Source organism: Candoia aspera, chromosome 2 (genome assembly GCF_035149785.1).
Source record: "Candoia aspera isolate rCanAsp1 chromosome 2, rCanAsp1.hap2, whole genome shotgun sequence".
NCBI lineage: Eukaryota > Metazoa > Chordata > Lepidosauria > Squamata > Boidae > Candoia > Candoia aspera.
This window is the reverse complement of record NC_086154.1, coordinates 9,216,435-9,242,824: the sequence shown is the minus strand read 5'-3', so window position 1 is coordinate 9,242,824 and position 26,390 is coordinate 9,216,435. Positions and strand designations below refer to the sequence as shown.

At 47.1% G+C, this 26,390-nt stretch overlaps 1 protein-coding gene across 3 annotated transcripts; it reads right to left on the bottom strand.

Moving 5' to 3' along the window:
• Window positions 1-152: 152 nt before the first annotated feature.
• LOC134492067 (zinc finger protein 436-like) lies at window positions 153-23,938 on the bottom strand. Of its 3 annotated transcripts, none has more exons than XM_063296189.1 (8): window positions 22,944-23,938; window positions 21,965-22,088; window positions 20,663-20,745; window positions 17,189-17,315; window positions 14,656-14,766; window positions 13,008-13,622; window positions 9,829-10,433; window positions 1,004-1,124 (listed from the first exon to the last, which is right to left on the bottom strand). In XM_063296189.1, the coding sequence occupies exons 1-7, from the start codon at window positions 23,661-23,663 to the stop codon at window positions 9,868-9,870; spliced, it is 2,346 nt and encodes a 781-aa protein (XP_063152259.1). In that variant the 5' UTR covers window positions 23,664-23,938; the 3' UTR covers window positions 1,004-1,124; window positions 9,829-9,867. The 3 variants fall into 3 exon arrangements, with proteins under 3 accessions (XP_063152260.1, XP_063152259.1, XP_063152258.1); XM_063296188.1 differs by lacking the exon at window positions 1,004-1,124 and adding an exon at window positions 8,399-8,599; XM_063296190.1 differs by lacking the exons at window positions 9,829-10,433; window positions 13,008-13,622 and having other exon boundaries at window positions 153-1,124; window positions 22,944-23,850.
• Between the last annotated feature and the right edge of the window lie 2,452 nt (window positions 23,939-26,390).

The following is a 26,390-nucleotide window of genomic DNA, read 5'->3' as shown; positions in this document are numbered from 1 at the left end:
ATGCATATGAAAGTCTCATGAAACTCAAAGGACAAAAGTTCTAGCCTATATTATTACACAATGCCCAGCTTCCCTAAGCAATGAAAACTTAATCACAACGCTAGAAAATTTACTTCCCTTTTTCTTAGGCAATGCAGCACCAGACACTCGTGTTGTCTATGTAACATACGTTTAATTAGAACAAAGTACAAGCAGAAAGGAGTTGCGACTGGATTTGGTTTACCGGGTGCTGAGCTTTCAGACCACAATTGTGGTCACGTGGACTCGCTGATGCTTAAGCAGAGCCCCTTTGTGGCAAAAGCTTTTCCCACACTCGAGACACTGGTAAGGTTTCTCGTGGATGTGCTTTCTCTGATGGTCGATCAAGCTGTCGCGCCGAGAGAAACTTCGCCCGCACTCGGGACACGCGTACGGCCTTTCTCCTGTGTGGATCCGCTGATGCCGTATCAGATGCGCTCGCTGCCGGAAGAACTGGCCGCACTGAGGACATTCGAAGGGTCTTTCTCCGGTGTGGATCCTCACGTGTCTAATCAAGGTTTCTCGCGTAGGGAAGTTTTTCCCACACTCAGGACATTCGTAGAGTCTCTTCCCCGCCCGGAGACCTCTCAACAAATGTTCTCTTTGGTGAAATATCTTCCCAAGTTCAGGGAACTCGTGCGGAATCTCTCCGGCATGCAACTGCTGGTGGTGCATTAAATTTTCTTTCTGCCTGAAGCGTTTCCCACACTCAGGACATCCGAAGGGCTTTTCCCCAGTTTGAATTCTCGGACACGGCTTTTGTTGGGCGTTCTCCATCCACACTGGACAGTCGGAGGGATCCTCACCAGGGTACGTCGTCACAAATCCTGGTTTGTAGTGGTATTTTCTACAACAGGCTGAAACTAAAGGTTCTTCTGCCATAGACTGCAGTTCAGAGGTTTCACTACAGAGAGCGATAAAGTTTTCGAAAACCGCCCTGGGCTCTTCTCCCAGCGTCATCTTGCCCTGCTCCACACTCGACTCGCACCTTTGCTCGGGGACGGCCGTGGCCACAGGAATATTCCACTGGGAGAATTCCGTTAATGTCTCCATCTCTCCCTCCATCTGGGAACTCTTCATCTGGACCCAGTGTCTCTTCTCATCACCTGAAGGGAGACAGAGAGGAATTTTTGTCTGAATTTGGTCGTCTCTTTTCTACAACCTTCTTTTTATGGACGCCCCACCTGCCCTCTTCCTCCCTCCCTCCAACCGAGTTAGAATGTGATTGCTAAAGGTCATCTCCCTTCCCCACAATCAGGTCACAGGGATGTGCGTATTCAGAACGAAGTAATAAAAGTCAAAATCCTGTAAAAGACAATAACCTTAGCTCCCCTCAGCTGTGCAAGGTGTACATAGGACGTGAGCCAAAGAAATGTTTGCTTACATCTCACATTGTGGGAATATTCCAAGTGTGTGCTGAGAATCTCTTGAATAGCAGAATTGTTTTGCTGAAGCAAAGACAGCAGATTTCTGGGCACCTTAAAACAATGCCACTGTAAGGGTGCTTTCAGAAACAGAAATGCTGGGAGAAACAACATTTTCAAAGCAAGTCAATTTCAAGCAGACTGGGACCCTTTAAACTTCAAGCACTTGCTTTGCTGGCTGGGGAATTCTGGGAGTTGAAGTCTGCACAGCTTAGAGTTGCCGAGGTTGAGGGACCCTGCTTTAAACCCAACCACCGCAAAGAGAATGGATTAAGGATGACAGCCCAGTGCTCTGCTTCAGACTGCAGTTTAAACTAGCTGATTAACTGCCTTAATTCATGTACTCTTACGGAGGTGAACATCCAAGCTAGAGGGAATCCCCAGTTTCATGCAATAAAATAATCTGAGTGGAACAGCTAGCAAAAATATCTGCCAGAGATCTCAGAGAACTGCTGCTAAAAAAAGGGGCTGGGAGAAACAGTGGAAGGATATTGTGAAGTAGACTTAGATATATTTAGGAATAGTGGTTGAGAGGACTGCCCAAAATCTTTCACTCCACCCCAAACACTTATAAGTAAATCCTACAGTAGTCAATGAGAACTTTCCAATCAATCTACAGTATGTTCCTCATCCGTGATCAATTCAACAGCAGTGAGGAAAGTGGAAAGCACCACCACATTTTACCACTGAAATGTTAAACAAAATGGAAGACCAGATGGACTTGATTGAGGTCACAAGCCCATGGCAAACAGATTTCTTCCAGGGTCACCTTCAAAACATAAAAAGCTTGCTGCTCTCACTAGACCAACCTTCTATTTTGAAGCTCACAAGCAACATTACCACTGCCCTTCTGTAGTCAATCCGTCCGGGAAAGATCACGGTCATTATAAGAGGACCTCCAAGTCCCAGACCAACATTCACAAGATCATAGCAGATGGTACAGAAAGCAACGGAATGTCCAGAAGATTGAGAAGATGCTCCCTGTCCCAGTTCCAATGTAAACTGCCCACAAAGACATTTTGAGGAGTATCTATCAATCACCAGGCTAAAGCCACAATTGATATGAATCCTGATAACCAGATAATCTACCTCATCCAATAACATCTGAAATTGAGATGCTGCCTTCTTACCTCCAAATGGAACACCAGAGACTGGCCAAAGGTTCCTTGGCACGGTGCAGGAGTTTTATAGTTCTCTTTGGTGCATCTTAGAAGGGTAATGCAACTGTAGACTTGTGCTACAACCCTTAACTCATCATGCAGTTCTCAGCTTTTATCATCCAGGAAGGCTCAAACTAAACTAAGAGGTCCTCAAAATCTGCTGTCTCCATCTTCAGATATATAAATCAGAGAACTCCCTAATCTGCATGAGCTGCCTGGTGTTTTGTTCTTCAAACAAGAACTCCAACAAAAGCATTGTCCACAGAAATAAAATTCCTGTAATCATTCTCCAATATGGATTCTCCAATTGAATTATTAATTCAAAGCTATCATTGATGTTCTTTCCTGCCTCAAGACACTCATAAAACGCATCTCTCACACGGATCTGCTTTTGCTTTGCCAAATCCTCTGAAATCAAGCTGTTGTATCTTTGGAGCCTTCGTATGACCTCCTTCCATGATTAATCCTCTAACATCTCAATTAATGTTCTATCTACTGAAGCATTTCCACCCTCAAGAGTTTTTCCTGCTTTGCCGTGACACATTTTACTATACTTTGGAAACACAACGCATTTCTCTCCCTATGGTCTTACCATAAAAATGTGTCTGAAGGCAAATATGAGACGTCTACAAGCTTATGGCATCACCCGGGTCTTTCAGTGAACACAGGCTCACATTTTTATGAACGATTTTCAATTGTCACCATGTTTCCCTTGAAATTTTTCAAAATGTCTCATCTGTTTCTTGTCCCTGCTGATAACATTTTGAATTTTTTCTCCCTCCCATCTGATATAAAGCTAAAAAAACTATTGTCTAATCTCTTTCTGAAGGAAACACCCTAAGAAGAGCAGAGTTCACTTAAAAGAAAGGTTTCCAGTTAGACACACGGAAATTAAACATCTTCTGATGCTTAACCAACTGCAATACACCTGTAGGGACTCTTATTTCATCTGAATCCTCTGATATCCATTTAGTACAACAGACACAAGTTCCTCTAATGTCCTGGCTATTTAACATCCACTGCAAATTGCAGCAACAGGCTTTAATTCAGGTTCATAATTTCCTAGATTCTGAGCATTTGTAAGATTTTTCGCCAGTATGAATTCCATGTCTCGTTTTGGCTCCTCAGATGAAGCTTTTCCCGCATTCAAGTTTGCAAGGTTCCCCTCCTGAGTGAATTTGCAAACAGATCATCAAACACAATCTTTGTAAGATGTTTTCCTACATTGAGGATAATTCTAAACCGTCCTATGTATCTGATTTGACAGCTACACCTAGATTTCATTTAAAGCATTTGTGCAATTTTCTTCTTGTCTTCTTTCCAACAGTCTGAATTTTGCCGGAAACTTTCTTGACTATGAGATATTCAGACTGCTTTCTTAACAGCTCTTGGTGTTGAAAATTATCACGCCTAGAGAAGTATTATATATCCTTTGTGATTATTGTACATTTTCAATCCAGCTCAGTAGGTTCATTTGGAGCTTTTAGAACACTGTTCCTCAACCTTGGCAACTTGAAGATGTGCGGACTTCAACTCCCAGAATTCTGGGAATTGCTGGCTGGGGAATTCTGGGAATTGAAGTCCGCACATCTTCAAGTTGCCAAGGTTGAGAAGCATTGTTTTAGAACACTGTTTCTCAAAGTGTCTGCAATTTTGGATCACTAAATAAACTTTTAGAAAAAGTGGGGACTACCCAATTAATTAACAACTTCCTAAGTTTTGACTTGAAACACAGGATATAATTTTCTGGTAAGTAAGAGAATTTCTGTGGTTGTACGTATATATGCCTTCCCATCCCCTCCATTCTAAAGCCCCTTTTAAATTGAATCTTTACACACACACACACACACACACAAATTCAAAATTAAATATTTATCTGTACTTGAATTATTTTATGTACCCCACCTCGTAACAAACATTAATGAAGACTGCCCTTGTATGGATATCTCTGAACTTAAGGGACGTGGGAACAGATACATCTCCAGCGCAATAAAACCCCAGTTTTAGCTATTCATCACTGTATTTCCTACTCAGCTTTTTCATTTTGGGTTAAGTTCATAGTCCCATTTGCCACGGCACACGTGGACTGAGTCTTGAGACGTGTTCACAATAGTCAGTTTGCTGCATTTGGGTACGTGTATTTCTATTTGCAGTATCCCTTCTATGCTTCAGTGAGCCAGTTTCCCACGGATCCATTCTCACAAATCAGCTGACGGTTGCACACGTGAGGAGGTGGGGTTGGCGCAGTGGCTGCGCCCTGGCCTGTGAAAACGAGAGGCGGTGCGAACCTCCTGTGCCAGACCCTGCTATCCTTGTCCCCTGCTGGACTCCCATCTTTCCTCTTCTACTTCAGCCTTCTTTGGCACATCCTCATGGTGTTGCCTTGGGTCATTTCTTCAACTCATTCTCCATCTTGAGCTGAATGAACTCCCTTCCTGCCACGAGCTCAGACAGAAAGAGGAATTTTGTCCATGTTTGATGACGTTTTTTGTGGGACTCATACTGCTGGGGTTTCCGCCTCCTGTTTCTCTCCAGGCAATTCTGCTATTTTCATTTTTTTCTTTTTTACCTCTACGATTAAATAATAATAATAATAATAATAATAATAATAATAATAATAATAATAATAATACCTTTAATATTATTAAACAACATCTGCCTACCCCAGGTTCTTGGGAAGGACTTGATAGGCGGACAAAAATGCCAAATCCAGTCTAAACATCTGGCTGACCATGGGACCAACCAACCTCCTCCTCCTCATCCTCACCACCACCACCGTCACCACCTATGAAATGTATATGCTGGCCGACTCGCAGAAACTCTCAGCTATTAACAATAATCTCATCCCGTACATTCAGGACAGATGTTTGCGCCAAAACAATGTTTCAGATAACCCCCAAACCTTGAGCCATCTGGGCTGAACTGCCATTTATGAGAGAAGGCGTCAAAACAGGCTTGCCTTCTATCTCTTGATTGTTTATGTCTAATCTCCCATTTCTTTCCCAGCTGCCCTGGAACTTTTAAATTTTTTAATGTTTTTATTATTTGTCAAATTTATATAGCCACCCATCTCAAGAGCATGACTCTGGGCATCATAAGGTAAAACCAACAATTAAAACAATCTTAAATAGCCAGTAAAAACAAATAAATGTCAACAAGACAGCAGGAGAATGCATCAGAATCTCACACATACAACAACCAACTTGCAGGGTCCCTTTTACCAAGGGATTCCCAGGCCTGCTGAAAAAAACATGTTTTAAGAGATTTCCAGAAGATCAATAGGGTTGTGGCCAATCTCACCTGGGGGGTGGGGGATGTTGTTCCACAGGGTGGATGCCATGGCCAAAAAGGCTCATCTCCAGGATCCCATCAGATGGAACTTCTTAGCAGACGGGACCCGTAACATGTCCCTCCTGCCAGACCTGATGGGACGGGTAGATGTGATCTGGGAGAGATGGCCCTTCAGATAATCTGGTCCCATGCCATGGAGGGCTTTGAAGGTCAAAACCAGCACCCGGAAGCAAACTGGCAGCCAATGCAGCTCACAGAGCAGAGGTGTGACACGTGCCCTTCTAGGGGCACATGTAACTGCCCGCGCGGCCACATTCTGCACCAGTTGAAGCTTCCGGATACTCTTCAAGGGCAGCCCCACATAGAGCGCATTACAGTAGTCCATTTCACACCAAATGGCACAAAACATATAGAATACTTTCAACACAGTGCTAATTCCTATCTTTTGGCAAAATCCGTAGTCAGATCTCAAGAGGAGAACAAGCTATTGCAATCCACATGCACCGATGTGTACAACTTTCCGGCCAACAATAGAATATTTGCAATGCGCTTTATTTTTATCCTGACATTTCTGTCTACTTTAATTTTTTCTCCCATTTGGAAAATGGGAGTGGGGGCAAGCGGCACCCCTGCTCTAAATAAGGTTGCAAGCATTTAATACCCTTCATAGCAAGAGCAGAAAAAGCTCAAAATTAAAGTTCAGAGTATAACTCAAGACCAAAGATGATATGAATAGTGCAAATATTTCACTGATCATGATTTTATTTTCTTGATGACAAGTTCCACTCAGCTGGGCAAGATCAAGAAAGCAAGGCGTACACAGATTTCAATAAGGTCTCTTTAATGCTCAGCTTGGAGTCAATACAGAATCTTAGAAAATGCTAGAGGAATTTCCTAGCCTTATTTAGGGTTGGTTAAGATGGAGTCTCTTTACGTGATTTGAAACGCTTTCTTCCCAGGTTTCTAGCCACATGGGCTGCGTTACCCTTTAAGAAAAGCTAATGGACTTGCCTTCTATCTCTCGATTGTTTATGTCTACTCACCCTTCTGTTCCTTTCCTGGTCTCCCCACAATGGCATAAAACCTGTGGTGATACTTTCAGTAAATTGTTGGTTAATATCTTCTAACACAGTGTTTTTCAACCTTGGCAACTTTAAGATGGGTGGACTTCAACTCCCAGAATTCCCTAGCCAGCTGGGGAATTCTGGGAGTTAAAGTCCGTACATCTTAAAGTTGCCAAGGTTGAAAAATACAGTGCTAGCATTAGGCAAATCTTGTCAAAAGGTGAGGTGAGGATGCAAAAAGACAAGATTGATTGATTTTTTAAATTTCATCACCACCCATCTCCAAGATGGTGGTCATTACTATGGTTCACCCAGGCCTTGGGTTGGGGTAGGTGAAGCTTCTCATTGGATGTCCTTTTGTATGTTTTTTGTATTAAGTGACCAGATCCCATCTTTTTTATTTCTTCTGTCTTAAGTTTTATTGTTCTGTATTTCTTCTGTCTTAAGTTTTATTGTTCTGTATTTCTTCTGTCTTAAGTTTTATTGTTCTGTACTGTGAGCCACCCAGAGTTGGTTCCGGGTCAGGAGGCCTCCAAATCAAATAAATTAAATGAATGGCCATGTGATCAAAGCCCCGCCCTTTGGTCCTACGTGACATTGGCGCATACACAAAAGGGGTGGTACTTAGACTGCATGCTCATGACCGCCATCTTGAATATTCTGACGTTCCTGGCACAAATCTCCTTTCAGAAATGCCAAAAATGCACAAAGTGTCTGAAGGGCGATACGTGTTGATATTTTTTTACTTATCGTGTTTGCACACTGCCCTAATCAAGGACTATTTTTGGCAGTTTACAGCACTATCAGTTACCAAACGTACAGTAAGACACTTATGAAAAATTACCTTGGAATGATTGAAAGCAGCTCAAAGGAACTGTAGGTAAATTAAAAAAAAAAAATTAAAAGGCAGTCGCCAACCCACCACACCCCACGACCTTTTCCTGAAAGGCCCTACAGGAAAGATCATTTTAACAGCCCTAAGGAACGATGCCAAGGAAGATGTCAACTGAGCTTCTGGGGGGAGGCTGCTCCACAATGGAGGCCACACGGAAAGCCACGTCTCTGGCTTTTACCCCCTCAACTGGGAAGAGTGCACAGGATGGGCTGGTTCCATGTGGAGGAGGTGGCCCTGAAGATACCCAGCAGCTGAGGCAAGATTTGTAACAGGAATGCTACAATGAAATGCTCAAAATGCTGGTGCTTTGTGAGCGTAATGACCCTCCCCTGCCAAAACAGAGGTGGCCAACATTTTGCACCAATTGCAATTTCCAAATAGACCAGCCTCACGTACATCAGTGTTCCTCAACCTCAGCAACTTTAAGGTGTGTGGACTTCAACTCCCAGAATTCCCCAGCCAGCATGCACTGGCTGGGGAATTCTGGGAGTTGAAGTCCACACACCTTAAACTTGCTGAGGTTGAGGAACACTGGTGTACAGCCCATTGCAATAGTCTAGTCCGGTAGTGATGAGATCGTGACCACTGAGGCCCGGGCCTCGCACGCTCAGTAGGATTGCAACTGAGCAAACCAGTCCAGGAGGATTCTCAAGTCGTAGATCAGTAACTTCAGGAGCGTGTTACGCCTTCCAGAGATACAATCAAAGCAGTCAGCAAGGCTTTTCAAACTTTCTCAGGCCATGGAACCTATTCCTTATTCCAAAAAAACAAAACAAAGCAGAACCCCCGATTAAGAGGGGTGGGCTTCTGAATATCAGCTGCCAAGCCCCGCCTTTCCCATGGCACCTTAGTGACGAAGGGGGAAGAAAAACTCTCTACAAGGGACTAAGATTTTTATTTGCAGAGGTTTTTCCCCCCCTTGGTCCCATGGAACCCATTCAAGCCCTTGGGGATCCCTAGGGGTCCACAAAGCCCAGTTTGAAAAGCCCTGAGTTAGAGACTCAGATGGTACCTAGACAAATAGCAACTACCTTTTGCCAGCATCCAGAAATCTCATCTGTTGTCACAGAAAGGTAGAAAGGGGTCGGCAAAGTATAATCCATGGGCCAAATCTGCCCTGCCTGTTCCTGTATGACTGTGAGCTAAATTGGATGGGCAGGCAGGTGGCAGATTGTCAGGCCCAAACTCCCAGGGTGAGGGGTGGGGCCAAGGGTGGGGCATCCTGGGTGGCATACTATCATGGCTGGGGGGCTGGCACCCTCCGATGGCTGCTGTGCCCCTCGGCTTGCGGACCTGCCAGACACGCCTGTGGAAGCAGAGGAGGGGCAGGATCCGGCCAGTTACAGAAAAAAATTGCTGACTCCTGGTGAACCTGGAACCTAGTCATTCATTTCCAGAAATGGCTTGAGGAAAAATATCCAGAACTGAGAACGCCTCGCTCCTGATCAGAGGGTTACCGGATTTCAAGTGTCTCTTGATATTGAGTAGATTCTGAAAAGGGATATACCCGGTATCAGGAAAGCAGATTTACAGCACTGCTCCTTGATTGCTGGGGAAGGCTGTAACTTCCATGAAAACCAGTTGTGGTCCCTGTGCTGACTGCTGCTTTAGGAAAAGCCAAATCAAACCGCCCAGACTCTCTGGGAGTTTGGTGGCATATAAATTTAATGAACACTTTTTAAAAAAAAAATCAGCAGAACTGCAGAGCGGCTCCTGTTTCACTGCACGGATTCCAGGAAGGCGATCGTGCCCGGTCAGGAAACTACCCAACAGCACAAACCCCAGCCACGCTCCTCACCCCCAAGCCAGAACTGAAGTTTTATTTATCACGTATGCAGTGCCTGAAGTTTTCTCCTCAAGGAGCCAGTATAAAACACGCGCCGTTCAGTTCTACAATTGCAACAGAAAGAGAGAGAGAGAGAGAGAAGCGCACAACACGCAACACCAAAGCCAAACGGGTGTGTGATCCAACTAACCGGCTGATGCAGCACCAAAAGGGACAAAACAAGGAGGTGTCAGCACTGGAACCGTGCCGGCAGGGAGCGCTTCCTTTTCAGGCGAATGCTTCTGTCCGACAAGCTGCCCTGGCTGCTCTGAGAAAAGGCGGGCGGCGAAGAGGCCGCGGTGCCCTTGCACGGCTCCGCTGAGACTCCTCCTGCCTCTGTTGGTACTTCAGAGCGGGGGCTTTTGGAAGAAAGGGGGGACCCCTGGACAGAAGCAGCAGCAGCGAGAACGGGCCGAGAGGCAGCCGCGCGGCCCTTGCACACGATGGACAGGACATCCTGGAGAATTCCCGTCCGGCTGGAGTGCCGAGTCCGGAGTTCCCATCCCTTCTCGCGCAGGTAGCCTTGCAGCTTCTCCACAGCCTTTCTCTCGCACTCTTCCCACGCCTTCTCTATCTCGCTAGAGGGGGCAGGATCGGCCCTGTGGGACCCCTGCAGGGCCGGGCCCTTGAGGGTGCTTCCCGCCACAGAGTCCACCACCCCTCCTTGGGCTTGGCCAACATCTGGTCTCCTTTCCCGTTGGGCCTCGTAAACGTTCCTCGTCCGTTCAGTGCTGGTCAGCGGTGGCTTCTGGCATCCTGTGGGGGAGGAGGGGGCAAACACAGGAGTCTCAAGGGATTGCATTTGGAGCTCGGAGAGACTCGTATTTGTGCATGCAAGCGTCAGCCCTTCCAAGGAAAAATATGTATCGGGGAGGGACCATTCAATGCAGCTTCTTCCCTTGCCTGGGTTTTTAAAGAGGAATGTGTGGCAAGGATACCATGAAAAGAGTCCAACAGAGGTGGAAGAGCCTCCATGTTAACCTGGGCCAACCAGCATGGAAACGAATACAATTTCATTTACAGGAAGGGCATAACCTAAACAGGATGATAAACCTATACAGGTAGTCCTCAACTTACGGCCGTTCCTTTAATGACGGTCCAAAGTTACGATGGCCTCAGAATGAGTGCGACTTCTGAGCGTTGAAAAATGTCGCACCCCCCCCCCCCTTGGTTACATGATCGCATTATGGGTGCTCGGCGACCAACTCACATTTACGACCGGTTGCAGCGTCCTGCGGTCACATGATCGTGTTTTGCAACATTTTTTGCTGTTTTCTGGCAAAAAACACCCATTGGGGAAGCTGGATTCGTTTAATGACTGTTGTAAAAATGGCCGTAAAATCGAGGCCAGGTCACATGGTGAGTCGACTTATGGCCACAACAGCTCACTATGGAAATTCCAGTCCCAACTGTGGTTGTAAGTAGAGGACTACCTGTACAGTCTATTAGCTTGGAAAATATTGAAAATAAATGTGTTAAACTAAATTGAGGAAAGGCATTATTTATTTATTTTAATTTTTATCCTGCCTTTATTATTTTTATAAGTAACTCAAGGAGGTGAACATATTTAGTCCTCCTCCCATTTCCCACACAACCACCACCCTGTGAGGTGGGCTGGGCTGAGAGGGAGGGACTGGCCCAAGGTCACCCAGCCGGCTTTCATGCCTAAGGCGAGACTAGAACTCTCTTACTACGCCTAATTGGCTCTTGGGCTGAGAGGGAGGGACTGGCCCAAGGTCACCCAGCCGGCTTTCATGCCTAAGGCGGGACTAGAACTCTCTTACTACGCCTAATTGGCTCTTGGGCTGAGAGGGAGGGACTGGTCCAAGGTCACCCAGCCAGCTTTCATGCCTAAGGTGGGACTAGAATTCACAGTCTCCTGGTTTCTAGCCTGGTGCCTTCACCACTAGACCAAACTGGCATAATGTAATCCCCCAGATGTTTCAGACCTGCATGTCCATCATCCCAAGACAACAGAGTCGATGATACGAGATTATGGAAAACGTCACTGAAAACTCCTGTTGGCTACCTTTGAATTAAGATTAGAGCAAAAATAAAAAATGTTGTTTTATTTTAAGGGTGGCTGGGGTTACACTGCTGTCAGTCTACTCTATTATAAAGTCTAGAGCAGTGTTTCTCAACCTCAGCAACTTTAAGCTGGGTGGACTTTAACCCCCAGAATTCCCCAGCCAGCAGCTGGCTGGGGAATTCTGGGAGTCAAAGTCCACCCAGCTTAAAGTTGCTGAGGTTGAGAAACACTGCTCTGGAGAGTCAATCCAGGGTAGTGGTGAAGGTGCTGAAGTGGGGAGACCCATGTTCTAATCCACCCTCAACCACTGGAGCTCCCCAGGAGACTTTGGGTGCTGGGCTACAAGCAGAGAGACCTACGATCTATTCCCCACTGAGCTACAGAAGCCTCCTGGGGGACTCTGGGCCAATCCCTCTCCTCAGCCCCAGAACCAGTGCGGGGTAGTGGGGAAAGGGCTGGACTGGGAAAGGAGACCCAACTTCTGGTCTCCCCTGAACCAGGCTCCCTGGAGGATTTGGGATAATCTCGGCTCCATCTACCTCATGCATTATGCTCCTGAACAAAAGGTGGGATATAAATCTAACCAACAAATAAATAGAACGGAGGTGTTTCTGACAACTGTTACTTCTAAAATCACCAGTTATGGCAAGTGGCATCAAACATGACCATTTACAGCTAATGGCACGAGGACTAAATGGGTTCCATGATAATTCCATCATAATGGACTGAATTAGACCTTTCTGCCACTTGGATTTTATTCTTATTTTTATATTTATTTGTTAATTGTAATTACATTTTTATAGATTGTATCTATATTTTATGGCTATTGTTTCAATTGACTACTTTTATTGTAAACTGCCCAGAGTCCCTCTGGTGGGAGGAGATGAGCGGTGACAAATTTGGTAAATAAATAAATAACCGCACAGTTTGGATTCCCAACAGCAGCCAAATAATCCTGTTTTAACAAGGATTCCCTGTCGAAGCCGAGAGAGAGGAAGCTAGGCAAGATTACTAAATCCAGCTGGGCTCCACTGGGAAGCAGACTGTAGTCTTAACGGGACATCCCTTTCTTGCAAGAATGACCAAATACTTTGGGGATAAAGGAATTTTTTTTTTTTTTTTAAATCAGATGACCCTAAGGAAGTGGTGGGCGTGCGTGCAGGTGAATGCCCTGTGTCTGTATATTAACTAACTTTGTTATTTTTGCATAGGTTTTGTATTAATAAAAGGATTGTCTTGCATGCACAGGAGAGCCAATTAGTGAACCAACAAGGATGGTCAAGCATTGAAGGGACACCAACCTGAGTGCGCCGTCCTGTTGGGGAAGCGAGAGCGATGCGCTGCCTGTTTCTTGGACTGCAGCTCACGGGCTTCCACCATCGGCAGCCCAGAAGCCTCCACCTGAACCTGGAAAGCTTCAGCCGCCGGGCCAGCCGCGTTCTTCACTCTTTTGCGCCGGCGGTCGATGAGACGATGCTGGACATCGTTGTGCCGTATCTCCCGTGGAACCACCAGATCCTGCTCAACGCGCAGGAAGCGATTCAGCTGGTTGAAAAAAGGCCACGCTCGCCTCCCAGGTCCCCACTGGCTATTCCCTCCCAGGCAGTCCTTGTAGCTTTTCCGGAGATGTTTGGCTTTTTCCCGGCACTGCAGCCAATTCCGGTCATAGCCACGGGCCTTCATCTGGCCCGAGATCCACTGGAACTGAGAGACGGTCCTGTAGTTTGAGAAGAGGGCTCGCTGTACAGATGTGTCCCCCCAGATCTCAATAAAAGCCTGGATCTCATCATCTGTCCAGCGGGGATGCTTCCAATGGGAGCCAGTGAAATCCCGGAGCGGGCAAGAGGCGCTCCGGGGGAACAGGGCACCTCCTGATGGGTTGGGCGCAGCGTCCGAAGATGGAGGGTCACTGGGTCCTAAGTCGAGAAAAATGGTGAACACGAACAGAAAACGAGCCATGTTTCACTACGGCGTGGCAGGGTGGAAGTCTTTTTGCTATTTTTAAATGGTAGCGCTGGACAGAAGGGTGAACAGTGACCTGGCATAGTTAAGGAGGTTGGCAAATGGTAATACAAAACTGCCACGGGTGATAGGTGCAGAACACCGGATTCCAACATCACAATCGAGCAAGAGGGCGCCAACCGGTTTCTTTTTTTTTTTTTCGTTTAATTGATTCAAAATGTTTTTACGTTCGCTTGCCGCTCAGGGTTCCACACGGGTTAGATGGGCGGCCGTATAAATTTGATCAATCAGGAGAGAAACGTGCTCGAAACAACCAACATTAAGGGGAATGTGCCTTAAACCAGAACGCACAATTGAGAAACGTGACTGAGCAGTTACACACGAGAACGTTTTTATTGGAGTGAGGGATTGGGTCTCAGCGGCAAAGCCCAGGCTACGTGCCGTGCGCAGAGGATCTCATGCTTCCCCTCTTTCAGAGCAGATCTAAAGAGATTTTGGCCCAAGATTGCTCTTGTCAAGAGCCAACAGTCCTGGACCTAGGCAGATTGGTCATTCAACTCATCCAGGCAGAGTCACGCTATACAATCTCCATCCACATTCACACAGCCTTATTTTCAGAGGGCTAGAAGTTATGTGTGTACTTTTTTTTTTTTTTTTTTGAACAAAGCAACCTCAGCAACACATTCTGTGAAGTTTTCCAAAGCTGTGAGAAATTCAAAGGCAATTAACAGCAAACGCCTTCCCGGTTTCCTCTGGAGTTGTATGTTTTACACCATAACCCTAAGGAAAAACGGCTTTTTACTGATTGCATGTCTATTGCTCCGGGAATCTTCCTTGCTGAAGAATGCCCTAAAACACTTTAAATAAACCTACAGAAAAATACATCTGGTGGAGAAGGAATAGGATGCTTTCCAACCCCCCCACTGCCCCGAGGGAATTCTGGAATTCTTCTTGTCTTGCAAAAAGGATCACAGTCTTCCTCCTTACCTGTTTCGTGACCTGGAATTTTCTCACTTTCGACAGGAAACTGGATGAAGATCTTCTCCTCTTCCTCATCTGGACTGGCGGCAAGGTCTGGTTTGGGCACCAACAGTCCCTCTGGGAATTCAAGGGAGAGGGAGGCAGAATTATCTGGGGCACAAATTCTGAGCTCACCAGGCACCTCGTTCATTCTCCACCACTTCAATGAGCAGCCAAGCTTGTCTGTCAGATTTTTCAACAATCCTTGTCTGTTTCTAGATTCCTGGCCATGATCTCCATCCCCTTTCCCTCTCCGTTTCCACACAGAAATAAATCCAAAGTCTAATTGGGAAATGGGCTCGCGTTGCAGAAATCACTCACCTGCGTAGGGTAACAAGATCGAACACCTGGTTCTCATTTACCTACCACAATTGGGACTGGCAACCCTGTCGCCAAGTGATGCGGCCGTAAAGTGAAACATCACGTTCTGCGCCAGGCTTATGTCAGGTCTGCTGCGGTCATTAAGCAAATTGCCTGTGGTTGTTAAGCGTGATGTTACATGACCGTGACTTTCTGCCAGCTTCCCCACTGACTCTGCTTGTTGGAAGCTGGCAGCGAAGCTCGCAAACAGTGATCATGTGACCACAAGGATGCTGCGACCATTGTAAACGTGAGCTGATTGACAAGCACCCAAATCGCGATCATGTGACCAGTCGTAAAGGTACTTTTTCAGCACTATTGTAACTTCAAATGGTCGCTGAACAAGACAGTCAGTAAGTGAGGACTACCTGCATTTGGCGGAGTCTGAAGAGAGCTCTCCTAAGCGTCTTTCCCATGGTGAGTCAGGGAATCTCCCGTTTCAGCTTTGCCTTTGCCATGAACTCAGATGGGGGCCTTCTGCAACCTGCCATAATGACCCACCACATGCAGCCCCGCAGCCCCGCAATCGGTGACATAACTTCAGTCCAGTTTTTAGATGGAGGGTTTCCAAGGACGGGAACACCAGTGGTTTGCTTCTACAATGCTCCCTGCTTCCATTACCGCCATTTGTTCCTCTGCCCACCCAGCCCCCAAAAGACATGATCCATCACCACAGACACCTCCTGTGGACCTCCAGAAGGCTGTGAGGTTGAGCTGTGGTCCCTCACCCTTCAAAAACTGCCCACTATTGACTTTTCGGATTGCCAGCAGGATTACAATTACATCCCGCCCTTGAACTACTGGGAACAGGAGAATGATCTACACGCAAAAGATGAGTAATTTACATTCACCATTCTCCGTATTTTGAGGGAAAGATTCATAGCCAAAAAAGTGAACCGCATGCAGAAGGTCCCTCCTTTCTCAAGGAGAAATTTCCAAGGCATTCCTAGTTCAAACTTGGACAGGAGGAAGTTTTCTTCCAGCCAAGCCTCTGCTCACCTACTTGGAGAGCAGTGGGTAATACTGTAGGTGCTATTAGCTTGCCCCTTTCACAACCAGGGGCTTAGCAGAGGCATTAGACTTCAACTCCCAGAATTCCTAATTCACAGGGGAAGTCTGGGAACTACCCAGCAATATTTCCAGAGGTCTCCAGGTTGTTCTGCAGGGTCTTGAAGACCTGGCTCTTTGCCCAGGCTTTTGGTTAGGGTGGTCGAGGCCCCTGAGTAGCATGTGCATGTTTTCACTGTTCCCCGGTTTTGCCATCTTATGCTCCTTTGTCTTTACTGTTATATTGTTTTATTATTCTTTTCTCTGTGTTTTTACTTTGTGAACCATCCAGAGTCTTTGGGGATGATGATGATGATGATGAGGAGGAGGAGGAGGAGGAGGAGGATGGTGGTGGAAGGACTCGATAGGTGGATAAAAATTCCAAATCCAGTCTAAAAAACATCTGGCTGACTGTGTGACCAACAACAATAATAATAATCCCCTAGAACCACTGGGACCATCAAGTTGAGAAGGCTCTGGGAAAAGAGCGGGCTAAGACCTTATGGGACTTTAAGATCCAAACAGGCATCTTGCTCATAACATGCCTGATACAACAATCACTGAAAAGAAGAAAGCTGCTTCACTGATGTCGCTATACTGGGCGATGCTAGGATTGAGAAAAAGCAATTGGAAAAAACTGCACAATTCCGGGACTTGCAGATCGAAGCTGAACACTTCTGGAAAAAGAAATCCGCAGTTATACCCATCGTAATCGGAGCCCTTGGAGCAGTACCTAAAGGACTCCCTTGATATTTGGAAATTTTGAATTTTTCAGACCTGAACACCCTCATTTTACAAAAAAATACCCTGCTTGGAACTGCCTATATCCTCAGACGCTACCTTGATAACTTTTAGGTCCCTGGTTAAGACTTGAACTGTTAAGTCCCACCAGCCTTAGAGTGAATCCAACTGTAGATTACCCAGTCGTCGTCGTCGTCGTCATCAATACTTCTGTTTGAATACACACATCCTTCTTACCTGACTAGATACAGAAGCAGCCGGATGGCCGCCTGTCAGAGAGGCACTGAGCTGGGGGTTGGACTTGATGCCCTCTAGAGGCCCTCCCAATTGTAGGAACCTAAGAGAGCCTTACCCAAAGAATCTGCATCCCCATCCTCCTCCTGCATGACCTGCCAGAACATAGTCCGCTGGCCCGGTTGGATCGGGGTCGGCTCAGCCACATTCAGCGACACACCAGCTTCTTTCAGGTTCACGAGATCCTGGAAATAGGAAAGAGTCAAGGGCAGAGTGTCCCCACGGTGCAGGTCGTTCCAGGGCTGTAAGATTTCTGCACAGAGTGACATGTGGCATTTGGCAAGGATCAGCGTAATAGAGTGCCCTGTGTGCAGGAAGGAGAGGTGGATGGATGGATGGATGGGAGGGAGGGAGGGAGAGCAACAAAGCGTAGAGCCACATTTGCCTTTACTCTCTGCACATACAAACACACACTCAGCATTAAAAACACAATACAGGGTTAAACCCTCTTAAGACCACATCAGATCCATCAAACCGACAACTGGAAATATTCTTGGCAAGGCAGCGACTCGCAAATCCTAGGCGAAAACGGTCATCCGGTTTGGGGCTTACTATGCAGCATGAATCCAGCAACTGGGTTAATGCAGTGAACTGTAGTAAACCATGGGCTAGTATTTGATGCAGACCTGGTCATACAGGTAGTCCTCAAGTTACGACGGTAATTGGGACTGGAATTTCCATCGCTAAGCGATGCAGCTAAAAAGCGCAAGTCACATGACTGCACTCCTTCGTGACAGCAATCCCGGCAGTCCCCACTGCCATCATTAACCAAATCCCACCGGTCATCCAAGCCACTCCGGGCTTGGTCCCTCCCAGCCTGGAGCCTCGGTAAGGTAAGGGACTGCCTCCGCTTCGACTTCCCCCATCCACCTACCTCCCCTCATCTCTGCCCTTTTGGCCACCCTGCACAGCAGCACTCCTCGGTGGCAGCGGTGGCAGTGCTGGGGCTGAAGTAGAGGCCCGGGGCCTTCAGCAGTCTCAGCCAGCCTCCACTGGGCCTCTACTTCAGTCCCTGTACCTTTGCCGAGTAGTGCCACCTTAAGCCCCGCACTGCAGCCAGCCACCCCAGTGCCACAGCGCAAAGCCCTAACCCGCCCCCCGCACTGCCTGCAGGCCCTGCCACGCCCAGCTGACCTTCACCATCGTCCTCCTGCTGCTGGCTGTGCCAGACCTTCTTCCTGAGGCCACTCGCACCCTTCTCCAAACAGTGCGCCCCGTTCTCCAGATCGCGTGTGCTGTTCTCGCGATGCTTTGGAAACCTTTGGAAAGCTTCTGAGGCCTTCCGAAGCATCGCAAGAACAGTGCACGTGATCTGGAGAATGGTGCAAGCGGCCTCAGGAAGAAGGCCTGGCGCGGCCAGCAGCTGCTTTGCCTAGGGCCAGGCCAGATGTGCCTCAGCAGCAGCGGGAGGAAGAAGACGGCAAAGGTCAGCTGGGCGCAGCAGGGCCTGCAGGCAGTGTAGGGAGGGCTAGGGCTTTGCACTGTGGCACTGGGTGGCTGGCTGCAGTGTGGGGCTTGAGGTGGCACTCCTTGGCAGCAGTGGCACCGGGGTGAGGTAGAGGCCTGGGGGCAGCAGCAGCTGGCTGAGACTGCTGAAGACCCTGGGACTCTACTTCAGCCCCAGCGCCGCCACCATTGCAGAATGCCACTGTGCAGGGTGGCCCGATCAGCAGAGATGGGGGGAGGAGATAGGCGGGGGGGAGTTGAAGTCCCCCTGCAGTTGTAAGCACAGGCAGGCTGCCAAGTGCCCGAGTTCCAATCACGTGACTGGGGGTGCTGCAATGGCTGTAACTTCGGCGACCAGGCATCAACACCATTTGTTCAGTGCCACCGTAACTTTGAGCAATCACTGAATGAACGGTCAGTAAGCAAGGACTACCTGTATTTAAATGGACGTCCTGAAATTGCCTTGATTTGGGACCCAAACTAAGGCAGCTCATGTGTCTTCAGCTGGAGAAAAGAATGTTGGCTTGGCTCAAGACACCAGATCTTGAAACCACGAAGAGCCCTACTTTAGAGCTGGCTGGCTAGCAAAATCCAAAGACAGTTTCCACGGTGTAATGACCAAATGGTAACTCCGTAAGAAAAGGATGGAGGAGGAGCCTAACAGGGAGGTTCAGCCACATCCCTGCACCCCAAGTGCTTGGCTTCCTCTTCTGCAGAGGAAGGACCTGTCTGGGGCTGCATCGCCTTCCTAAGTCAAGGAGGGATGGCTGCTGGCCGGCAGGATGCAATTCAGTAATGTTTCTACTGTAAGTAACATAGGCAGTTTGGACAGCCTAGCTAAGAAACAAAGCTGCCCCTGATTGCACAAACACACACTCCCAAATCCAGAGATACAGACAACACGATAAGGGGAGGAGGCGAGAACGGGCTGGGAGGCAGAAAACCTTGCTGGCTTTCAGGAAGATGTTAACAATGGAATTAATTTGGAGAGTGTTTTAGTTGAGTCCATCACTTTTTATACTTTCTTCTCCTTTACTTTTCTGGTACTTTCATTTTACTTATATTGCAGGGTTCAATTTGGGGGTTTATGATTATTATTTTACTAGTATCTTTAATCATACCGTGGATGTTTTAACTTTTTTCAGTATTATGCATCATGTAAGCTATCAAGAGCGATTGGATTATGGAGGGACGTAATTGCAAAACATGAGTGAAAAGAGCAAGCTGACTTTAAAAGCTGCGCTTGAATAGAGAGATCTCAGACTGGTATAAGAAAATAGCACTTATATCTATGTTGGAGAAGGTCGGAAATCACCTAATCTGCAATTTTCTTGCTATTCTTGCACTTTTCAACGTTTTTCTTTTGTCTTTTGTCTTTATTTCTAACTTTTCTGTATTTTGTATTTTAATCTTTTCTGAAACTTTAATAAAATTCTTGTTAAAACAAGAAAATAGACTTTTATCTCTGCCTTTGCTACTATTCTAGGATCACCGGTGCCAGCTTCTTTGGATGACCTGGACGTACCCAAGTCCTTGGATTCGAGGGGCAGCAAATCTCATTTTCAGACAAGAAAGCATCAGGTCAAACTGGTCACCTCTAATGTATCTGTTTTGATAGCCATGTGGGGCGAATGCAGGTCACTTTAACAGCTAGTCAAGAAGAAATGGGAAAGGAAAGAAATCTGTGTTTCAGACACAGGACATTAAAAATGGCTTAGCTTCTCAGCATGTTCAGTAATATTATGCAGTTTCCTTGAATCATGTGGAAATATCCATACACAGACATTGTACATGAAGGAGTAAAGTAGCAGGGAGCTTGCTCGGAAATTAAACATTGCTTTGATGCTTTAGACCAGTGTTTCCCAGCCTCAACAACTTTAAGACGTGTGGACTTCAACTCCCAGAATTCCCCAGCCAGCATGGCTGGCTGGGGAATTCTGGGAGTTGAAGTCCACACGTCTTAAAGTTGTTGAGGCTGGGAAACACTGCTTTAGACAGCCCTGTCCTCCAGCCCAATTCCTTCAAAAGCACCTTTCTCCTTTTTTTAACCTGTCTTTTGCATTTGTTCATCAGAAGTTTCACATACCTTTCTAGGAGAAGCTTTAGCAGTTTCATCTCCTTCAGGTGGAAGCAAGGAGCTGGAATCACCAGATTCTTCAGTTCCGTTACCTTTAAAGGACAGAAGAATTTTTTTTTAGAAAAGGGAAGGAAAAAAGAAAATGCATTATTGGGGGAAAAAATCTGCCTTATGAAATTGTTGTTCAAAAAAAAAAAAAGAGGAGGAGATAAGTGAACTTGCTCTGTTCTTCTGAGGAGAGAATCAAAGGAATCTTCTATTAGCCTGGATATGTTGACTCACACACAAGCTGCATGAGCAACAAAATAGAGAGGCCATTTTCTGAATGGTCCCGGGCATCAAAAACTCCCAAGCAATTTTCAAGTCAGCAAAGTAGAAGAAACAGAATTTGGGTTAGTTTCTCCAACTCATGATCCATTTTTCTTTTTATTTGCAGGGAGGAAATAGAAAACCATTCAAACTTCAAGCTCCCTTTTGTAATCTCAAGGAACACAGACACTCTCCTCCATCCTGACATATTCCCACTAACTGGTTCAAATACTGTGTTAAGCCTTGGCTTAACCAAGGCTTATAAAATAACCTTTAAAGGTTATCACCTTTAAAGCCCTACATGACATGGGGTCAGGTTACCTGAGGGGCCGTCTCATCCCCATTACATCAGCCCGCCCCACCCGATCATCCAGAGAGGGCATGTTGCGGACCCTGTCTCTGGCGGGGTCCAGGAAACGGGCCTTCTCTGCAGTGGCCCCCGCCCTCTGGAACATCTTGCCCCCAGAGGTGAGGCAGGCCCCTTCACTCCTGGCCTTCCGGAAGGCCCTGAAGACTTGGTTCTGCCATCTTGCCTGGGGTGGGAAAATGAATAACCATTCTTGGGGATGGCTCGCACCCTCCCACCAGCTTGGAATTTTATTGCCTCTTGGATTTTATATTTATTTATTGCATTTTATAATAATTGTGATGTGTCTGGTTTTATGAGATTTTAATGTTTATGTTTGGAGTTTTTATTGTAAACCACCCAGAGTCCCTCTCTTGGGGGAGATGGGCGGTAGTTAAATTTGAATAATAAATAAATAAATAAAAATATTTTATTTATAATACTAGCTCGCTTAGCACAACACCTGAAGCTGAAAACCTAAGTTTTATAAATTGCTAGTAACAGGGCTCACACATTGTGCTAAGCCAAAGCTGAACAGGAACAGAACTTAGCATGATCTAAAGACAGCCATTGTCCTTTGAGGAACACCATCTTGACTTTTTTGACCCCCCTGCCCCCTATGGATGCCCCTGCTTTAATCCTTAGCATTTTCTTACCCAACAAATGGATAACTCCATTATTGTTCTGCTTCATGTCTTTATAGATCTCTTCCTGGTCAACATCCAAGGTAACCCTTTCTTCATCCAGGGAATTCTTGGTTATCACCTCCTGCAATGAGTCCTAAATAAGAGAGGAGAATGCAGTTCAGGATCAAACCAGGGTAATTAAGCTGAAGCATTAACAGTTCTGCCTGCTGAGCACCAACGCCTTCTCTAGAGGTAGTCCTCAGTTAACAACCACTTGTTCAGCGACCGTTTGAAGTTGCGACAGCGCTGAAAGATGGGTACTTATGACCGATCCTCAAAGTTCCGGATGTTGCAGCACGATCCAGGGGCTCGGCAACTGCTCACACTTACAATGGTTGCCGAGCCCCACGGTCACGTGATCGCCATTTGCAACCTTCCCTGCCAGCTTCCCACAAGCAAAGTCAATGGGGAAGCAGGCAGGGAAGGTGGCAAGTTGCTCCGGCCACTTTTTCTCCCAAGGAGCCCTGTTATGGAGTACTCTGTAGCATGCGCTTGCGCCCCAGCACCCCTCCCTACCTGCATGCACTTGCGTGGTGCCGCAGCAACCCCTCCCCAGCCCACACGTGCTCACTGCAGCACCCCCCCCCCTCACTCCATAGTACTCACCCACCCCTTGGCCTGCTTGCTAGCCACCCAGGACTGCAGCTTCCAGCTGGCTTCCCCACTGACTTTGCTTGCGGGAAGCTGGCAGGAAATTGCAAGTTGCAGTCCTGTGAGGTCCCCGCTTAACCTGAGATTTTCACTTAATGAAGGCAATGGGTACTGCTGGGACTGCTGTCGCTAAGCGATGCGGTCATGCTTTATGACCACATTGCTTAGCGATGGAAATTCCGGTCCCAATTACCGTCATTAAGCAAGGACTACCTGTGCTAAAGCTTAACTTTGCCTAACTCTTTACACCCCTGTCCTGCAAAGGGGTTCAAATATTATATACCTGCCACTTTCATACCTTGGCCTCTTCCCGCTTCAACAGGAAGTCCTCCACCAGGGCCACCGCCTGGGAGCACGTGTCCGGCCCTCCTGCCCGGATCCAGCTCTGGAGCTCTGGTGGGAGGCTGGCCAGGAACTGCTCCAGGATCAGCAGCTCCAGGATCTGCTCCTTGGTGCGCCTCTCCGGCCTCAGCCACTGGCGGCAGAGCTCCTGCAGTTGGCTGTGGATCCTCCGGGGATCCCCCACCTCCTGGCAGCAGAACTGCCGAAAATGCTGCCGCTGCGCCTCCGTTCTCAGGGCTTCCCCTCGCAAGATGGCCGCCTTCACTTTCTCGTAGTTTTCCTGGTCTCTGGCTTCCAGGGTCCGGAAGGCCTCTTCCGCTTCTCCGCTCAGCGCCGGCAGGAGACGGGCCGCCCACTGGTCCCTGGGCCAGCGGCAGGCTGTGGCCACCTGCTCAAAGGAGGCCAGGAAGGCCTTGGGGTCTTCCCAAGGCGCATTTTCCAGAATCTCCGAGTCCTGCTCCCATCCCACGTGTGGACACGGCAGGGTCTTAAGAAATTCCTGCCACTGGGTTTTCCAGTGCTGCTGCATCCCTCTGAAAGACTCCTGTTTGATTTCTTGCGAGAGCTTCCACCCACGATGCTCCATCTTTGCGCATTTGGAAAGATCAGCCCCGCAGGATTTCCTTACACGTTCCAGACCTTCTTCTCCTTCCGGACTTCTAGATCTGGGCTCCATTTCCAACCGAGCTGTCAAACAACTAATCTGGAACTGGGTAACTTCTCAAAAACACCAGACCAGCTTTTCCCACTTCTTTCAAAGGCTTGTTCCTGCCCGAAGCACAAGACACATTTTCTCCTCTTGGCTGGAACTGTCCTCCTGCCAGAGAAGAATCTCAGGCCAGGAGCTGAAGCTGAAGCTGTGAAGACCCTTCGGACGTTTTGGCTGTGTCGGACTCTCTGATTTGCAAAGGGAGCGCCTTCCTAAACAAACACAAAGGGAAAGTGCATGTTGTACAAAAAACAAGAACAGGAAGAGTCTTTGTGGACTGTTTCAAGGCGGGGGGGTAACCCAACTAATATATTTTAGCAAAACACACATGCACACACATGCACACACATATACAAGCCGGAGGGTTGCGGCACTTTAGATTAAAAAATTGAAAGGATTAAGCTTTCCCAGAATGCAGTTATGTTAACTTCGAATCTCTGAAAGAGTCTGGTAGCACCTTTTCCATCTAAGGAATTTTATTAAAAGGCAGAACCTTTGGAAGGGAGAAGTCAGTGGAGCGGTGCAGGTTACCTACAAGACAGATTACAAGTACCTTATGAATTGACTCCAGATTTTTATGTATTTATTTTTATCAGTTAACCGCTGCAATGCGTGACAAACCCACGGTGTTCGTTGAGACCTTCTGAGATGGCCTGAAACTTTTTGACATATGCAAGTTCAGCCACCTCTCCCTTGATAGTGCTGTTAAATTCCCATTTATCCACTTTAAAGTCTGCCATGGAGTGTCATGGGAGTCTGAAATGCTGTGATATTACTTGGTCCTTGTTTGAAGTCCCGATGTCAAATCTGTGTCCCTTTAGTGGTTAAGGCACCAGGCTAGAAACCAGGTGAGTTCTAGTCCCACCTTAGGCATGACAGCCGGCTGGGTGACCTTGGGCCAGTCCCTCTCTCTCAGCCCAAGAGCCAATCAGGTGTGGCATGAGAGTTCTAGTCCCGCCTCAGGCGTGAAAGCCAGCTGGGTGACCTTGGGCCAGTCCCTCTCTCTCAGCCCAAGAGCCAATCAGGTGTGGCATGAGAGTTCTAGTCCCGCCTCAGGCATGAAAGCCAGCTGGGTGACCTTGGGCCAGTCTCTCTCTCTCAGCCCAAGAGCCAATCAGGTGTGGCATGAGAGTTCTAGTCCCGCCTCAGGCATGAAAGCCAGCTGGGTGACCTTGGGCCAGTCTCTCTCTCTCAGCCCAAGAGCCAATCAGGTGTGGCATGAGAGTTCTAGTCCCGCCTCAGGCGTGAAAGCCAGCTGGGTGACCTTGGGCCAGTCCCTCTCTCTCAGCCCAAGAGCCAATCAGGTGTGGCATGATAGTTCTAGTCCCGCCTCAGGCATGAAAGCCAGCTGGGTGACCTTGGGCCAGTCCCTCTCTCTCAGCCCAACCCACCTCACAGGGTTGTTGTTGTGTGGAAAATAGGAGGAGGAAGGAGTATTAGGTATGTTCACCACCCTGAGTTATTTATAAAAATAATAAAGGTGGGATAGAAAATAAATTTTTTTAAAAAATTATTTTGTTCACAGTCCGTCCTATTTGTCTTACATAGAATCCAGAGGTGCATTGCTGGCAGATGTGAGCATTAGAGGAAGATGTTAAGGGAATTTCTATACTTCAGAGTAAAATTTTCTGCATCTGATGAGCTGTATTTTATCTATCTATCTATCTATCTATCTATCTATCTATCTATCTATCTATCAATTTTTGCCACCCCCCATCTCCCGCCCATTCCACTCCACCCCCCAAAGTAGACTTTATTAGTCTGTAAAATGCCACAAGACTCCTGTTATGTCTTAGGCTAACTCAAAGTGCGTAACACAGTTCTTAAGCTGACAAGCATAATAGAATTCTTCCTCTGGCAAGATTTCCCATCAAGAGAAAAATTTATACACAATACGGCAAACTCCCATTTGATATACTAAACATTTTAATACAGATTATAATTTTTTTTCTCTGACGGACAACATGGCCATTTTTTCGCTTCTGCTGCTTCAGCTAGCCATTTCAACGTTTCTACCAGCTACCGTTCCCCTGCCTTTAAGGGGAACCTGAGAGGTCAAAACCGACATGGAAACAGGCATTACACCATGGCAGTGTCTGCGGAGAAGAGCAGGCCAGCCCCTTCCCTTTCAATTAGGGCCAAGCATTAGTGGAGCCTGATGCATCTACTGCTGCTGTGAGTTGTTTTGAGGCACCTTTGTTCTTGCATTCTTAACGGTATTCTGTGCTGTTTTATTTTTTTAATTAATATTAATAAAGTCACGTATAATTATCCTACTTTGGACGCTTTCTGTGAAGACCCCGCTCTCTGGAGGAGGCTCTGATGCCGGGAAAGGTGGAAGGAAAGAGACGAAGAGGAGGACCAGCAGCAAGGGGGGTGGGCTCAGTGGCAGTGTTGGAAGAGCTGAAGGACCAGGTTGGGGGCAGAAGATCATGGAGATAATCTATCTTGTTGGGCAAGTTTGGGCCAGTCCCTCTCAGTCAGCCCAACCCACCTCACAGGGTTGTTGTTATGGGGAAAATAGGAGGACGAAGCAATTCAAGTACACCACCTTAGACTGACCAAAAATAAAGGCAGGATTAAAAATCTAATAATAAATAAATTGATTTACTCACCTGCCTTTCTGCCCAAAGGCACTTAAGGCAGAGAATGCAAAACACTTCTTGAAATTCCTGTAACTAAAAGAGAATATTC